This window comes from Nicotiana tabacum, chromosome 8 (assembly GCF_000715075.1).
Source record: "Nicotiana tabacum cultivar K326 chromosome 8, ASM71507v2, whole genome shotgun sequence".
Taxonomy (NCBI): domain Eukaryota; kingdom Viridiplantae; phylum Streptophyta; class Magnoliopsida; order Solanales; family Solanaceae; genus Nicotiana; species Nicotiana tabacum.
Window position 1 is genome coordinate 200,424,042 of NC_134087.1, and position 19,065 is coordinate 200,443,106.

Consider the following 19,065-nt stretch of genomic DNA (forward strand, 5'->3'; position numbering starts at 1 on the left):
TGTCAGGTTGTGTTGGTTTTAATTCCGCAAATTGTACTGCCACTGCTTATTTTGGGATTTTATCATGTTTAAGACTTAATTGTATTATCTTAATTGCTTAAAGGGAATTGGGAATGTGTCGGCTGGCCTTGTCTTCACGAGATGCGCCATCACGATCGGGTCCGGGTTTAAGGTCGTGACAGCAAGATAAGTTGATATAGTGATAGCTTGTTGTAATGTTTTGAAAAAGACAACTTGTAAACCGCGGTAAGTTGCCGATTGAGAGACTTTTTAATATTGAGAATAAGAATAGTAAAAGAGAGAATTGAAAAGTAAATATATAAATAATAATGTGGGCTCATATTAGTTATTGATATAGTGTGGCAAACAAAATAGCTACCATGTCCATGTAAGGAAACAATTCATTAAAAGTTATTCCATTCTCTAATTATTACAACGATACTCACATTAAAGTTATTGTACCTTCGCTCCAAAAATTATTGTTAAATTCAAATGTACACACATTTTTTTAATAATACATATACAATACACATTTAAAGAAAAAACGAGGTGGCCAAAAAGTTGAGGCCCAAGCGATTGCTTTACTAGCATTATAGCCACCCATGTCGTTCAATCACATTCGATGCAAAGATAATGATAAGATTAGAGGGTGAATGTTTGTTATTTTTTTAAATGGTAGTTGTCACTCACACTTTTAAAAGCTTAATATCGTCTCTCACAATCATATTGAGCTTAAGATTATTTTAAATTAGAATTTTAAAATAATTTCAATAGCTTAGAAAATTTGGTTTACTATGATTTTGAAAAACAATGTTCATATCTACTGTTTGCGTTGGCCAATATCAGTTTAATTTTGTGCACCTCATGTAAGATAGATGGTAAACTAAAGTTAGAAGTGGTATTCTGACCCTCGTTAATTTTGCAAAACTATAGCAAAATGAACATATATATATCTTAACGTGGAAGAGTTACAATGCACCATGTTGACATATGAGCTTGTGAGTCTATATCGGTCTATTCCAAGGGCAACTCCATAAAATTAGTAGCCTAAAGCCAAATTTTAATAAGAGGTCTTATACTTTTTTTATTAGTACGTATACACTCATACATGCAAAAAAATTAATCTTTCCATTTTTTTCATACTTGTTATTTATAATATATATTCTTAAATGACATAAAGTCTTTAATTTCACATAGTAATATTATTATTTATATTAGAAAAGAAAAACTTAAATAAATGAGATGTTAGACATGTATTTACAATATGTTACCTTTGATATTGTTATAAAAAATATATTTACTAATATGAAGATTTAAGTAGTTTAATTCAAAATTTTAAAAATATTTTTACTGTTTAATAGTAGACACCTTTCTTTCTATTTTTTAACTTTTTTTTTTTGTACTTTTTTATTTTTTCTACAAACATTAATATTGTCTAATTTGAAATAAAATTATAAAATTCATTATCAAAAATTTTTGGGGACCTAAATCAAGGCTTTACTAGTCTCCTACTAGAGCCATTATCCACCCCTGACATTCTCAATCAAATTTATAGAGTCTCACTTAAGATAAGACAACAATGACAAGAGCATTAAAGGCAGTGAGTGTGTCATTCACTTACTAAATGTGAATGATGCTGATTGAACAATACGTTTATGGTGGGGCAGTAGTCTGTAAATAATTGTTGATTGTCAATGAGGGGCGACTCAAACAGAACTATTAGCCTAAACCAAAATATATTAAAAAACCCTGAAACGTCTTATAAAAACCTTATAATATTGAGACACAAAAAAACCTACATGACTTTGATATAGTGGTGAGAGCTTAACTCATGATGTATGAGTTGTGCGCGCGTCATATGGTATCGAATTCTTCCCTTAAGCAAAAATGGTAAAGAGTGAGCCCATTATTCATCATGTTTTGAACCTTGCCACATTTGCCTCGGGAATTTCTTAGTTAAAAAAGATGAGACACAAAAGAACTTACTTTCTGGTGTGTGGATCAATCAAATGTGACAAAAAGGAATAGTTAATTTAGATAATTTGAGTTGAAATTAGAAAGTAAAATCGTAAGAACCATGAAAAAGAACTATACATAAAGAAAGAAAAATAAAATTAATGAGAATGTAAACATATTATCTATATTATATTAAAAGGAGAGTAATGAAGCATGACATTAAATCAAGTGGTGTATTGATAAAATGCTACTTGGCACTTTTAGGATAAAAATTTGAGAAAACTTTAATGAGAATCTATATAAAGATTTTGAATTGATAATCTAAATCTTTTCATTGAAATTTCGAAATGGTAACTTTGGACCATAAAAAGAAAGGAGCTTATTTTATGGAATCTGTTTGCTTGTACATTGGATGAAATTTTATGAAATCTGTCTGCATGTACATTTATTAATTGGATTTTCATCCAATTAAACTTAAGTTCTTAAAAAATCAGATTAATAACATTGCTTTAGTTTGGTCAATATCAATTAATATTGCCTCTTATATTTACAGTAAGTACATTCTGAAAGATTTTCAAAATTAAGGATTCCTACAATTTATTCACTAATCACATGATCCATTTTTTATATTTTATAATTTTTATGTTTTAGAAACATTACATAGAGAAATAAAATGATAGTGAAAATAACATTACAACAATTAGATATAATGTTTTCAAACAAATAAAAAAATATTTTTTATGATTAATATTTGAATTCAATACATTTAGTTTAAGTTTGAAAACATAAGATAATTATTTGAAAATGCGTTCCAATTTAATACAGTAAAGGGCCAAATATAACCCTGTAGTATGAGAAAAAGTTTAAATATACCCTTCGTTATACTTTGGGTCGAAATATACCCCTACCGTAATAGTATTGGTTCAAATATATCCTTCTTCTGTTAAGTTTGTCCAAAGTGGATAACAAATCCTATGTGGTACTGATATTTAATGAGGTAGATGCCACATGGCATGCCATCTCAACGCCCCTTATCCATATGTAAAAGACTAAAATTTGAAATACAATATTTTCATGGTAGCGGTAATTGTGGCAATAGTGGTGGAGGGGAAGAAAACTTTAGCGGTGGAAAAGAAAATAGAAGAGGAATAAAATAGATTAGGGGCGCTGAGGTGGAAAACCATGTGACATCCAACTCATTAAATGTAAGTGTCACATAGGATTGGATGTCCACTTTGGACAAACTTAACAGAAAAGGGGTATATTTGAACCAATAGTATAACGACAAGGGTATATATGGACTCAAAGTATAACTAGGGGTACAGAGACATATTTGACCTTTTTCCGAATTTAATAAATAGAAAGATAAGACTTATTTGAATTTGAGATTTAAAAAAAAATTAAATTATGATAAGAAAAATCATAGTTTAGAATATGAGCAATAGAGTTAAAGTTACTACTAAAATAATTTTTAACTATTATATGTATATATTAAAATGTGTATGGTAAAGGTGGATATTAAATACAAACAAGCTAATAAAGAGCCACATGATAATGTAATACCATTAAGTATTTAGTAATATAATAACAAAAATAAAATAAAAACAAATAGAGAAAATCAAAAACTTCATCACAAAGAAAAAATAAGGATAAACCTTATTTAAAGTTGAGTTGAGAAAGCTTTGTTTTTTATATCTATTATGATAAAAAGGTCATAGCGTGGATACGGTCACATCAAGTCTAATAATTAAAATTTTAAAAATATTAAATATTAAATAATAATAATAAGTTAGAGATAATGTAATGATATTAATATAAAAAATTAGTTTTAAAAATAAAATATAGTAAATATAGAATATTTAAAAATGTTATTAATAAATTGAAATAATTTGAATTTAGAGCATGACATTAAGCCAAGTGGCGTATTGAGAAAATGTCACTTGGTACTTTTCGGACATAATCTAAATAGATTTAGACAAATCTAATAAGGATTAAGAGAAATTAGATTTGATAACGAAACGAAATTCAAGTACTAAAATTAACCTATTGAATTATATAAATATAGAAAAAGAAAACAGGTTATCCACTATGAGAATTGCGAAATGGTTTCATGTCTTGCTTCTTAATTAATATGTAATGATTATCAATAAATTTTATCTGGAAGGTTTATATTTTAGAGTTATTTATACATAATTCAAATAATCCAAATCACAACTCCGACATGATTTGTGTCCGCGCATCGCACGAGTACTAATACTAGTATAATATAGATAGATATATAGATATAGATTTAACTGGAATAGTCAAATATAGAATAAAGTTATCATATACTATTGACATTTATAATCTTTTATTAATAATTATATAAATATAAATTATGAAATATATATTATATAATAATATAGGAGTGCTTCTTATTTTTGGGGCCTTAATTATTAGGGGGGCCTAAGGCAAAGGCTTCACTTGCCTTACCCTAGAGCCGCCCTTGTTCCTATTTTTATGTTGGAAACATTATGGAGTTTTCTGGAAGATATTTTCTTCCGTACCAAGCACACCCCAGTAATAACATATTTGTTAGTAGTATCCTACTACTTAAATTCGAATTCACGTCCTCTAAAATTGGTTGAGTTGTTTGGATGGTGGCTTTTCACAAGAGAGACTTAGAGCCCGTTTGGACATAAGAAATTTTTTATTTTTTTTCAAAAAATTTTCACTTTGTTCCGAAATAAGTGTTTGTTCATAAAATTTTCAACTTTCACTTAAAGATGCATTTTGGAAATTTTCGAAAATTTGAAAAACTCCAAAAAGTTATTTTTTAAAATTTTCACTCAAATCACTCACAAAACTTCAAAAATACCCCAAAAATTATATTTATGTCCAAACACAACTCTAAATTTCAAATACCATTTTCACTTGAAATTTTTTTCCACCGTTTTTTGAAATTTTACAATTCTTATGTCCAAACGCCCACTTAGAGATTAATTCCCATAACTTTCCCTTGGATTTTCCAAATTGAGTTCACTCTTTTTGAGATGCTAAAAGTTTGTTCTCATCAATAATACTAGTACAAATATTCTCTTATTCCTTTTGCGGACGGTTATTATTTGTGCCTTTTTGTTTAATAAATTTGCTAAAAGCTTAATTTCCTATACTTTTCTGATTACATTACTCGAAAACGACACCGTTTGCTACTCAATCGTCTTCAAGTTTCAAAATTTTCCTCACAGAAATTTGAGTTAGTTCTGTAATGGCGGAGAAGCCCCAACCAGTAGAGGTTCTCTATTGTGGAGTTTGCGGGTTACCCGCTGAGTACTGTGAATTCGGATCCGAATTTGAGAAATGCAAACCCTGGTTGATCCAAAATGCACCCGATCTCTATCCGGATCTCCTTAAAGGTTAAAACAAAACCCTAACCGTAGCATTCTTGTAAATATAGGAAAATGAGCATAACAACAACAACGAACCCAGTGTATTCCCAGGAAAATGAGCATCTTTTTGCGAATATATGATAATCGCGTTTACGTTAATTTTTGTGCTACTTTATTTATTTATTTATTTATTTATATATTTGTTTGTTTGCTTGCTTGCTTGTTTTTTATTATTAGTTTATTTATTTGTTTATTTTTGCAGACGCAAATGGAAAAGATGCTGATAAAGTCTCTGATCAACTCCAGTCGACTTCAATCTCAGAAGGTGAAGTTCTTTTTTGCTATATTACTCTGTATTAGTTCGGAGTATGAGTGTGAAAAATATTTAGTTTCGTGTAAATTCAAACACGTGTTTCTTTACTTCAATCAATTAAAAGCATCATAATTTTTTTTATAAGGTAGATATATAATTAATGTTGACAACGACACCTATATATAAGTAGCATACCGAAAGTAGAGGTGGATAGACTTACCTGGTACCTATTGCTGGTTGGAGGTAGCATGTATTTCATAGAATTAGTCGAGGTGCACGAGTTGGCTCGGATACCTTAGTTATAAAAAAAAGTACACCAAAAGTAGAGAACCTACAAAAATATATGATTCTCTATAAAGACGCCCAATCTTGTATACAAATTGGGACCTCATTGGGGCACCAAAAGAAAACTAAAATTAAGAGGTTACTTCAAATGTTTAAAGTCATTCGTATCCCATCAAAAGCTCTCACGTTTCTCTCTTTCTATATAACCAGGGCACAAATGGGCAACATCCCATGTCATATGTCTTCTCTTCTGTAAACACAACCGAATAGAGCCTCCTTCACCGTGCTTGGTGTTGTCTATTTCGTGCTGAACCATCTCAAAACCTCCTACCGCAGATGTATAACTAGTTGGAAGTACAAAAGGGGATGAGCCACGCCATAGGTTGAGTTTTTGCACGTTTAGCATTAGCTAACAAATGCGATCCTTCTATTCCTCAAGCTTTTAGCTATCATAATCACTCTCCTTGTTGCCTACCAAGAAAAGCACACAGCTCTTGGTACCCTCAGTATCCATACCGATAGGTGAGGGGGAATCATGATAAATGGACAATGGGCTTAACTCAATCCCAAAAGGTAGCTCATGAGGTGAGGATTTCCCAAGATCATATAAAAAGGCCTTTCCATCCCTTAATGGCGTATGTGAGACTCGACAACCCCTGCTTGCCCAAGACTGGACATCTAGAGTGTGAACAATATAAGATAGGGGGCCCAACATCGTTAAACGAATTGGCATGAGCCTGGCTCTAATACCATAATAGATGATCTTGGTCCTACCTCAAACCCAAAAGCTAGCTCATGAGGTAAAGATTGTTCCAGATCATATAAAGAAGCCTTCCCATCCCTTAGTGGCTGATGTAGGACTCAACAAACCAAAGTCCTCCTGGATTAAAAGCTTATTGGAACTGTAGTAGGATTACTACGAACATGCCACTGCTTCCATCCCTACCTCCATAAATCTTGGTTCTCAAGCGATGTATTATGTTTATAATGCATTTCAATCAGGCTTTGGAGGTCTGCTACCTCCCTGTCTTGAAGGTTCCTCCTAAACCTTAGGTCCCAAAGAGCACTACCCTTTGTAGCCTTCGTACCTGTTGGACTATCATCTCTTTTTTGCATGAGAATCTGTAGATGTTTGGAAATGCGAGCCTCAAAGTGTTATCTCTATACCATGTGCCTCCAATAGCTTCTCCTGCTCCCATTCCATACCTTGAATGTAATGCGTCCATTAAGCTCTTCCCATCCTTTCATAATGTTCCTCCGAATGCCACACCATAAAAGGACAATGATCCCTTTAGTCCTCTAACCCCCGCCTATTGTTATGTATTTGTACACTGTCACCTTTCTCCATTGTATATTAGTATGTGCTCTTCTATCCCAAATCTCCACTGCTACTTTCCTAATAGAGCCTTGTTATAAACACGGAAATCTTTCACCTGAGGTCTTTCCATCTCTTTAACGAATCCATTGATACTGTTTGACTTTCTTGTCAACAACACTATGTACGAAATACCTATCTAATATCTTTTGGATGGGAATCTTGTACTGTCTAGTACCACATTCGGGCGCTGATGTGGTGAGTCTAACTTCTTTATCCACACTTATCCATTATGCGAGAATCCTTGTTTATACTCCTCATACCCAGGCAGCAATGTGGTGGAACCATTTACTAATTTAACACTAAAACTCAAATGTCAAATAGTGTCTTCCTAGATGAACACGTCCCAACAAATTCATCAATATGAGATTCATCGTAATTTGATTTCTATTTTAATAACAGCCGTCAATCTACATTCACCGTCCTTCATTACCTGGACTTGGACTAGTTATGCTCTGCCAACATTGGCAAAGTGAGGGTGTCGTAGAAAAGACAAATGTGAGTGGGTTGTACTCCTTATGTTGCTACATGGAGGTCACTTCACCAACCCCTTTCAATTTCTTCTTGCTACGCTTTTCTAAGGCATTGCATTACCTTAATGGCCATGAATGGTGAGAGAGGAGCACTTTTGTCTGAGCTCTCTATCAAATGAGAGCACTCCTCCCGAACCACCTCAATGAAGTGAAGATTGAAGATCACCATAGTGCGTAGCTCATTTGTGCTAATTTGCTAAAGGAATAATAACGACACAATATAAAAAAGATGTTGAATTCTTTTTTCTCGTCTCAACTTTTCATTTCATTTCTTTGATTTCTTCGATGGCCAAGTGTTAAAGAACTCTGGTTTTGATTTTGAAATCCATTTATCTAATTCCTCAGAAATACAATCCTGTTTTTAACCTTCTTAGCCTTCCCCTTTCCATCTGCTTTTCTGGGTTTTTGTGTTCTTGGAAGAATAAATTCTGGTATAATGTGATATGTCTGCTGGATTTGATATTTTAAACCGTCCTCCCTTCCATGCGGGGCTAATAGTTGTAGATAAAATTTTGAACGAAGAGCTCTAAGTTTTTTGGATTTCATTTTATCTTGTTTCCAGTTTGCATGTTCAAATTGAATTCTGTTCTTAACCTTTTTATTCCTTTGTTGGGTCAGGCTCTTCAACATCCAAGCAAGAAGAAGTCAAGCGTCTTCCTGGTGGAAAGATAAAAAAGAAAGTAAGAAGTTCCAACCATTTTTCTTTTTGTCTAATATATATTAATCCCTCTTCAAAAATGGTATGGCTCTATGCCATCCATGTGATATTATAAGCACGGAGCAAATTCAGTTCAGTGATGCTCTTGTAATCCTTTGAGTTCCTGTGCCCGTAAAACTTTTCATTGTTGCTCCATGTAAGCTAACCTCTTTAGGTTTTAGTTTGAGCAGTGTTTTGGATAGCGTGCGGCGACAAATAGCGACGAGGGCCCGCTTCACTGAGGCGAGAGGCGCGCAGCGAAGCGCTCGCCTTTTTGATGTGAAGCGACAATTTATACACAAAAAAATAAAATGTTATATATATAACTAAAAACTCAATAACAATGATATATTAATAAATATATCAATTCACAATATGCAATTAATTCTACTCTATAACTGAAAAAGGAGGAAATTTCAGGTTTGAAGATCTCTGCCTCTGCCTCTCCAAAAAAAGGGTGCAGTACTGCTGCTCAATAAAAAACAGAGCAACAAAAAAAGAAGAAGAAGAGAAGACCAGAAGAAGAAAGAAAAAAAAAACAGAGAATAAAAACTCTCTGTCCTTTTTTGCTGCACTATTGCTCGACAACAAACAGAGCAAAAAATAGAAAGATAAAGAGAAGATCAGAAGAAAAGAAAAACGAAAAAAAAAAAAACAGAGCAACAGACAGACTCTCTGTTCTGCACTGTTACTCGGCAAAAAACAGGGAAAAAAAATAGAAAGAAGAAGAGAAGAAGAAGGAAAAAGAAGAAAGAAAGAGAGGAGAAAGAAGAAGAGAAGCTTACCTGGGCTGGGTGGACTTGGGTGCTCTGTTGTTTGAAGGTTGAAGAAGAAAGAAACGTGAAGTCACTGCAAGCCCTAGTGTTTTAAGCCCTAATCTGCGCCTTTTTCGTTCTTTTTTTCAAAAAGCGGCGCCACAACTCGCCTCTCACTACACAGCACCTCTCGCTACACAAGCAGAGGCGCTCGCCTTTTACAATCGCAACGCAACAGAGGCAAAATAGTGCAGGCTGCTCGCCTCGCCTCGCCTCGCCTCACGCTATTAGCGCTGAGGCGAGCGCTATTTATAACACTGAGTTTGAGCAACATATAATGATATTGGACCAGTCTAACTAAATTTCACCTTTTCTCATTGCGCTATTTAGTTGCAAAGCTTGCTTTAATCCTCTATTTTCAAATTTGGATGGATGTTACTGACTCTAACCCATTTTGTGTGACAGAATTTTCTATTTAACTATCATTTTTCTTTTTGAAACTATTTAATCTTAACATCCCCATTTTACCCTTGATGCCATGACTTGTTAGGGCTATCTTGATATAGAACTTCATCTTTACAAGGACAGAACAAATGAAAAGACACGTGGAACTCTCACCATCACTCTTTTTTTTTTTTTTTTTTTTTCTCTCTTTGAGAAAGCTGGCACTTTGCCTATTTTTAGCTTACATGTCAAAAGTCTCCTTTAATTTCTTAAACTCCATGCCCAGTCAAACACCTTACATAAAATGGGACAAAAGGAGTATTTCACCTAGTTGAACTTACTCGAAGCTGTAATGTTTCGGAAAGGGTTTTCCCTGCAATACGAATATGCAAGCTTGCTTAGTAGTTTCTCCTTGGCAAAAGAGGCAGTAAACAGAAACTACAAAAATAAAAAGAGCGTAATCCATTAATTTTACCAGCTAGCCATCTCAAAAAGACAGAAGAAGGTAATTTTACCAACCAGGGGAAAAAATCATTGGATTGGTCCTAACTTCTAACTTGCAATGTCTTTTGTCTTTGGGAATTTTACATTGTTGCATTAATCAATTTCAGTTGAAGGTCCTATGTTTAGTATCTTATTGCATCGATGAATCTCAAATGCCTGATGTGAAATGATTGAAATAATTAGACTAACTCTTTTAATCTCCTTTGTTCTGCAAATCACGGGTTTGCTCCTTTGGACCAATGTAATTAAATCTGACCTAGACGAATCTGGGAGGTTGTCGTATGGCCTGTTTTCTGCAACCCTTTCTGTTAAGATGCTTGCAGTTCATATCTGGTTTCAGGTTTGTGGACACAATATAGATATTGCAAAGAAAATTGCTTTCTCTGACTATGTGAGGCTGTGGAGGAAATAAAGGTTTCTTATTGTGGAAAAAAAAAAGCAAATGGTCCAGGACCTTGAGAATGATCATCCTTCATAGGATGTCTATTTGGAGGAACTCTATAAAATGGTTCTTCAAAGAAAGTTCTATGTCAGACACTTTAGAACAACTAGGGAAACTCACTTAAATGTATTTGGAAAGTTCTCTAGTGAATTTAGTTGAAATGACTCCATCTTATTGGGTTAAAAGTGAGCATGAAACTCCCAGGTCATTTAGCAGGAACTAGTTTCCATTCTGGCATGGCAAAACAGCAAGTGAGGCATGTCTACTAGCACATTTCAACTACCAATTGTTCCTTTATGTTATTAGCTATTATACAAATCTGGTGCATTCTTCTTCTCTTTCCCTCTCTCCGTCAGGAGATCCGGCCTAGCAATGACAACTGAAACTATCACCTTGCCTAATGCTAAACTTAGTCCTCACTATATTTGAGAAACTTCCTATGAAATGTCTGATCTCTCATTTTCAGGCAATATGGAGTTTTATTCATTGGTTCAGCTGTGGTGTCATGATCTCAAAAGATCATGCTGTGATAATGGGACTTGTAAGCAAAATCTATAAGTAGATAAACTTGCTTGGTTATTTTGTAGGAGAGGCAGGAGATTGTTATCGAAAAGGTCACAAGAAACAGACGGAAAAGTATCACTACCATCAAGGGCCTCGATCTCTTTGGTGAGCAATATCTGTAGTTCAATATGTATCATCTTGCTCGTCTTTCTTTCAATCTTTTTCCGTCTTCCAAGTTGCTAAAGCATTTAGCTTGGCTTTATTTTGGACAATTTTAGGTGTTAAACTAAGTGATGCTTCAAAAAAGCTTGGTAAAAAGTTTGCTACTGGAGCTTCTGTGGTTAAGGTATGTTGAAGTTGTGATTTCTAATATTCTCCAATATGAGTTAGATGTATACCTTACGTGGATTGATGCTTCAGGGCCCAACTGAAAAGGAGCAGATTGATGTTCAAGGGGACATATCATATGACATTGTGGACTTTATTACAGAAACCTGGCGAGATGTATGTTTTTTACCTTCTGATTATTGTCTTTATATGCGTCTCAGGCTGGTACTTTACCTGTCCAACAGAAACTTATGACTGCTGTTGCGCTGCATTATCTACCACAATTATAAATGTCGACCTCTAAGATAATAAATGTCGTCTTGTTTTTTCTGACTAATAAGAAGAAACTAAGTTTACATTAGTATGTATTCCTTTGATCATAGAAGTACTTCACTAATCAAATGAATCAAATACATGCACCTCTGTGGTATGCACATAGGAGTTTCATTCAGCTAAAGAAGTTTGTAAAAGCATCTTGGTCGCTACTATTTATGATCAGACAAAATTGGGACCAATGCTGAAGACTAGCACTAACGTAAAAAGAGGAAATTTTCAGCTTTAATTTATCAAAATTAGAAATTAGAAATTAATTGAATTTTTTTTCAATTGCCCTATTTCATAAAATGCCAGCTGAAGCTTTTTCACTTTGCGGTTCTCAGGTTCCAGCATCTGCAGTATTCTTCATAGAAGATGGGAAAAAGGTTCCAGCTGTGTAAACTTGGGATTTGACATAATCCTGTTTGCAGCAGGGTTTTTCCTGAACGAATGCTCGTAGAACTGTGATGGTCAAAATTTGGGGCGAGAATATGTATCAGCTCTATAGAGGCGGCTACCATTCGCCCTCTTTTTTTTTTCTCCCTCCAACAGCTAATAAAAAGCAAGATGCATTTTGCAGTTAGATGTGGTTTTATATGCAGTATCTCTGCTTGTACAGTTGCTGCAATTCTTATATATTGTTTATGGATCCTGTATGATGAATGATATTGAACTAGTTCTTATGGCAATGGTTTCTCTGAATTGGTATTTATCACAGTTCACTGATAGTTTAGATACTAACTTCTTTCTCCAAGGATGAATTGCTCTTCATAGAAAATGAAGTGAAAGAAGCCCCTCTGGTCACAGAACTGTAGTATGTAATTTTGCTGAAGAAAATAAATCTCAATCAAAATTGTATTTTGAAACAACTGTTAGGGTTTTACAAGACTCCTAAAAGTATAAAATCTCTTTTATATGCCTTATCATTTTCTTGGAAGAGAAATTTTGCACTTCTATTAATTGCGGGTTCCTTCTCAAACAAAAACAACCTCCACAATGTAGTCTTTACGGGAATCATGTTTAGGGGAGATTATTCTCTCATAAAAATTTATTTTCTCTTTTTGTATTAATTAGTGATAGATCTTATGTTGGTTACTTGATCAAACTATATTATATAATACGTATTAATATAATACGTATTTTATCTGATTTCTTATCTGATTTCTTATATAATACGTATTTTAGTATATTTTCTTTCTTATCTGATTTATTGCCTGCTAAACTTTGTATTGTTAGCTTTCACATGCACCATGTTATTTCGATCCCAACAACAAGTTCTTGCTCTCTATTTGAGAAAAGAGAGGATTAGGCATGACTTACACATTTCCATGTGAATAACTATCAAACGTCTAAGAAATATTAACTTTTGAACCCATAATCTCCAGGGCAATGCCTTTAGTCTTAAGAATCTTAAAAGTTGAATTCAATTAAGTTTCAATTCTAAATTTGCTTATACTAATATAGACAATTAAGATTCATATTTTAACATTCCAGAGTACAGCCAAGCTAATGGCCTTTATTGCTAAGTCAATAAAGTTTATGCACTCTTTTTCTTATCTTTTTTTTAGGCTTAGCCCCACCTATTTTATGTTTCACATACTTAATTAAACTTTCCTCCCTTTCCAAAATGTGGATCTGCCTTTTAGATTGCCCAAACTTCAAATATACTACAGCAACATGTTTCATAAAAGCCATCTTTGTCCCTAGAAAGTAGCACATTCTTACTTCTTAGTAAGAGTTGCACCCAATTCCTAAACCCACCACAAGAAAACAATGTAAAAATTGCACGGGGTGACTTATTTGGTCACCCCATTTAACCTATATCCATTTTTTTTAAAGTTTTAACTTGTACCTACTTTTTAAACAACTTCAGCCCCTTTCTCCTCTTTCGTTTTCTTCTTCTTCTTCTTCTTCTTCTTCTTCTTCTTCTTCTTCTTCTTCTTCTTCTTCTTCTTCTTCTTCTTCTTCTTCTTCTTCTTTCTTCTGCTGCTGTTGGTGCTGCTATGAAACTTCAGTAATACAGATATTCATAGATACAGTAATTGGCTATTCACTGTTGCTTTTCTTGCTATTCTCCTTTTGTCTGGTAAAGTCTTAATTCACAGTAATTGGCTATCCAGATGTAGCTTATATGGTTTGCCCATTTACTGGACAAAGGATTACTAAAACATGTGTCAACTGTTGCTCAGCAAGGAAAGGTTGCAAACTTTTCCGCAGCAATGGCTTGAGAATTTGACAGCGTTGTCTTAAAACTTTCACTTTTTATAAAAACTTCAACACTAAATAAGCTGAAGTTTTTACAAATGAACTAAATAACTTCAACATCTCTACCGAAGTTTTTGAAAAAGCTTATCCAGGACAAAAAAACTTCAGCTTATTTAGTGCTGAAGTTTTTATAAATGAACTAAATAACTTCAGCATCTTCTGCTGAAGTTTTTGAAAAAGCTTAATGACAAAACTAATGAATCCAGGACAAAAAACTTCAGTTTATTTAGTGCAATTACAAACAAAAACTTTAGTAAATAGAGAACAAAGATTCAGCAAATAGAGAACAAAACTTCAGCTACTATGCTTAAGATTAGCAATTACAAACAAAAACTTCAGCACACTTGGTTCAACACACTTGCTACTTCACCGTCTACTAGACTGCTGAAGTTTTGCGTGATTGCCTTTGCTACTTCAGCCCTGTATGCTGAAGTTACGCGAAAAAGCGAGTACGCTTGCAATTTTTTTCCAAAGTGGGCACAAGTTAAAATGTGACCCAAAAAGCGGGTATATATGCAAAACTACTAGAGTAATTGAGTATATTACTTTCAAGGATTTAGGTTATATACAAAAATGATAGAAAATTCATTAAATGTAGTTTAATGTGTAATAGCATGTCAATTACTCCCTCCGATCCAATTTAATTGATTTTTTCGTCTTTTTTCTGTGGTTAACAATATTTGATTTTTTTAGATATCAAGAAGGAATTAACTTCTTTTTTTCAAAGTTGCATTTGAGTAAAGAGTCACAGAGTATCCGTTATATTTTTAATGAACAAATTAAAGAGATAGTAAAGGTTAATATAGTTAATTTTATTATTAATTAATGTTAAAAGGTGAAGTCCTTAATATATGCAAAAACAACCAAAAAATCAATTAAAATGAACCAGAGAGAGTTACAGTTTTACTAGATTGCTAATTAATATTTATGACGGAATACTTGTAATTATCTTACAAATATATAAAACTTACTCATTGCTTTAATAGTTCTCTTGTATTATTGAAATCTTAATAATGAGATTACCTTGATAAAGCAAAAATAATTGACCTCTTTAATCCAAGATAATTATGATCCCAAGCCAAGCATGCGTGCAAACGGAGACAAAAGAACAAAATAATTTTGGCTAAATTTGCACATGTTATAACCTATGTATAGCATGATCATTGATTAATTAGCCACATAATTGCATTCGTGTATATTATTTTTTCTCTTCTAGAAATAAAACAATTTTGTCTGATGTTAATGATTTCACAATCTTTGTGGTTGCCATCAGCAGGGATTTGCATAGAGATTTGAAAGACAAAAGTGATTAAAGCTATAATTAGAGCTAAGATATATCATTATAACTAAGGGATTTTTCCTGTGGCTATATATGCAAAATTAGCTAGGTCACCACTTTTGGTGGTATTAGACAGCTATACTAATGACATAAATATTAATTAATATCAAGATAGCCTCTTTTGTGACACGAACTATGTTTTAAAGGGTATAAAATGTTATAAAATGTTGATTTTTTCTTCTCCTTTTTATCCTTAACATGTCGACCTCATCATCATAAAACAACAAGATGTCCTTAATCATCTTAGGGTATGCTATAAGAATATTTTTAGTGGTCGTTTGGTATGCAGATTAAATTATCCCGATATTATAATCCTAAAATTATAATTTCTAGACTAATTTATTCTACTTGGAAGGTAGGAGGTAGATAAAATAATACCAAATTTAATGAGATAAAGTGGGCTAAGATGGGATACCCAGGATTAAGTATGGGACTAAGTTTATACCATGTTTGGTTGATGGTATAAATTTGTCCCGGGATAAATTTATACCATCAACCAAACATGATATAAATTTAGTACTGCACTTTATCCCACCTTATCCCTCATACCAAATGATCCCTTAGCCTCCAAACATCTACAAAGGACCTCCTTAGGGATCTTGTCCTATGCTTTCTCTAGGTCAATATACACCATATGAAAATTCTTCTTCCTACCCCTGTACTCTTCTACCAACCTCCTAACAAGATGGATGACTTCCGTAGTCGAATCCCGGCATGAAATAGAACTAATTCTCCGATATAGATACAATCCTCCTTACCCTCGCTTCCACCACCCTCTCCCAACTTGATATCCCTATAGTTGTTATAGTTTTGAATATCACCTTTGTTCTTATACAATTGGAATCATCGTACTCCATCTCTACTCTTCGGGTATCTTCTTCGTCCTAAAAATGATATTAAATAGCCCAGTCAGCCACTCCAAGCCAGCCCTACCCGAATACTTCCAAAATTCATTCGGGATCTTATCCGGCCCGATCACCCTGTCCCTGCTCAGCTTATGCGCATAACCCCCGCGACCTCCTCGATATTAAAACGCCTACAATACCTAAAATTATAATAGCTCTCGGAGTGCTCCAAATCACCCAACACAATATTCTTGCGACCAAATCATTATAATGCTTGGAAATTAATTAGGTCATAAAATCAATTAAGTTTTTGGAGTAATGATCATTTATGAAATAAGTTCGCAGAAATGAGTGCAAAAATATTGACACTTTAGTGACTCAATAACTAAATTCCAGAGGAGCACTCAGGGGTGTAGTTAGTCTAATGGTCAATGAAATTAGTGAAAATTATGGTGCAAATTCAATAGAGGAAAAAAAACTACTAGGCAAGTTTTTCTTATTTGTTCAAACTTTAGTGAACGAAGTCATTCAGTACATATTGTGCATAAAAGATAGAGATCTTTACCCAAATAGTCAGTCATATTCATTGTTTACTTTTTCTAGCCATATATATAGATTATACGAATAATATATAAATTATGTATGTACTATATATTATACCTCCACCGGCTATCTTTAATTTAAATGGTTAGATGGACGACCTTAATGGATGTTATCAAGTATATAATACTTGTAGGGAAGATAATAGAAAATCATGACTAGGCAACGCCAAATCCAAGATTTAAATTTAAGGGTTCATTTTGTAAGATTTTTAGCATTGCACTCAACTGTCAACATATATATCATGGGTTCAAATCTAATACTTATTAGAAATTTTGGTAGATTTTTACATATAATTCATATTCTATATCGAAAGTTATGAGTTCATTTGAATGTGTAGCCGAAAGGCTACATACGCCTCTATGCCTAGGTTTTAATATACATAAAAACCCGATACATATACCGGTGGAAAGTAATAAATAACCGATTACATAATAAACAAAAATATAAATTGGTCCAGACATTACCATTACCAAAAACAAAATGTGTAAAAATGAGTTAAAAAGAGCACCACATATAAACTGTAAAGCTGAGTTGGAATTCTGGATAAGGAAGCAAAGAATCTATGTATTAAGAAGACAGGGGGAACCAAGTATATCTTCATGGTACATTCTCATGAATTACCCATTTGTCATATTGTTTGATATTACAAGATCTTTTCCCTTTTTGGCTCTTTGACAAATATTTTCTCTTTTGGGATTGTGGCCCCCTAATTCATCCAAAATTTTGGAAACTGTCATGCATTCTGAATATATTCAAAATGTATCAAGCACAACTTTGATGCATAAAATATCTTGTATTCACGTAGGGTCAGGAGAAAGACCCTTAAATACGGTTCTTTTTCTGAACTTTACGTGAACGTGAGATACTTTTTGCACCGAATTGTCCTTTTATGCATTCTGAATATTAATCGGACGAACTTGTTTTTCCTTTTAAATGTGTAATAAAGAAGATTTTTAGTATTTCATCTGTTTTAATTTAATCGACGGTGTATGATTGCGCACAAAGTTTAAGAACCATTTTTTTTAAAAAAACTTGTAGTTTTAAACAAATTATAAATTATGTGTGGTTATAATTCATTTGATAAAATAAAAAATTAAAATATGTTCTTTTTAGGATAGACTAAAAAGACTTATATACTACATAAAAAGGAACTAAGTAAATAATATTTATTACTCCCTCCGTTTCAAATTTATGTGAACTCATTTAACTGGGTACGGAGTTTAAGAAAAGAGAGAAGACTTTTGAACTTGTGGTGTAAAATGAAGCACATATATTTTGTGTGGCTATAAATCATTGCATAAAGGTAAATTGTTTCCAAATAAGGAAAGAGGTCATTCTTTTTGGCACGGACTAAAAAGAAAATAGGTTCACATTATAATTTATAACTATTGACGTTTCATTTATTCTCTCTTAGATGCCACCAAAGGTCGTTCATCTCTTTATGTATAGTTGTTGGGCAATTATGACAAGAAAATCTAACACACATCTCATCAATATGATAAAACTTTGTGACGAGAATTCGTACACCATTGTTCACTGATGATCTTACTAGTAATACTAACTAGAACTATTTTTTTTAATTTCCGCTCAATGTTTGCTGTTCACAGTAAAATCCTACTAAATTCGAATTCGCGCTGCGAAGTTCCACATGTGGGAAGGAGGTAATGCATTCTCTAATTAAAGCGTAACAATATTCAGTGCTCAAATTTGAAACCTCTCGTTAAAAATGGAGTACTTACCACTTCACCATAATACTATGATCACTGTTTGTAGTTATATATACTAACTAGTTATTGAAATGACACTGGTGATTAGCATAGCATATTGTTGTGTACTTGTACTAGCGTATTCACAGATCTATCATTTTCACACCTTTTTTGCTATCTTTGTCAGCCCAGCTCATTTTCCAGCTTCATACGAATAATTTCTCAAAGGACAATAAGATTTTGTTCTACAGTTTATCTCCACGGGTTCTAGTCGTACTATATGTTGGAGGGCCATATTTACATGCATATTACGTACGTTTTTCATCCAAAAAATAAATAAAAAAATCAAAGGTTCTATTGGCGAGTGAAATTCGTTTTGGATAAAATTTATCAGTTTATATGTAAGCCCATTTGCAGTTATCCCGTGGAATTAGTCGAGATGTATGTAAACTGGCCGAACACCATAATTATAAACAAATGTAAGCACAT

General features: G+C 33.2%; 1 protein-coding gene across 1 annotated transcript; it reads left to right on the plus strand.

The window, feature by feature from the left end:
- The first annotated feature begins 5,074 nt into the window (after positions 1-5,074).
- Positions 5,075-12,530, plus strand: LOC107788087 (translation machinery-associated protein 22). The gene is made up of 7 exons (XM_016609743.2): positions 5,075-5,351; positions 5,587-5,649; positions 8,449-8,510; positions 11,260-11,341; positions 11,455-11,522; positions 11,597-11,680; positions 12,163-12,530. Exons 1-7 carry the CDS (start codon positions 5,204-5,206, stop codon positions 12,217-12,219), a joined length of 564 nt encoding a protein of 187 aa, XP_016465229.1. The 5' UTR covers positions 5,075-5,203; the 3' UTR covers positions 12,220-12,530.
- The last annotated feature ends 6,535 nt before the right edge of the window (positions 12,531-19,065 follow it).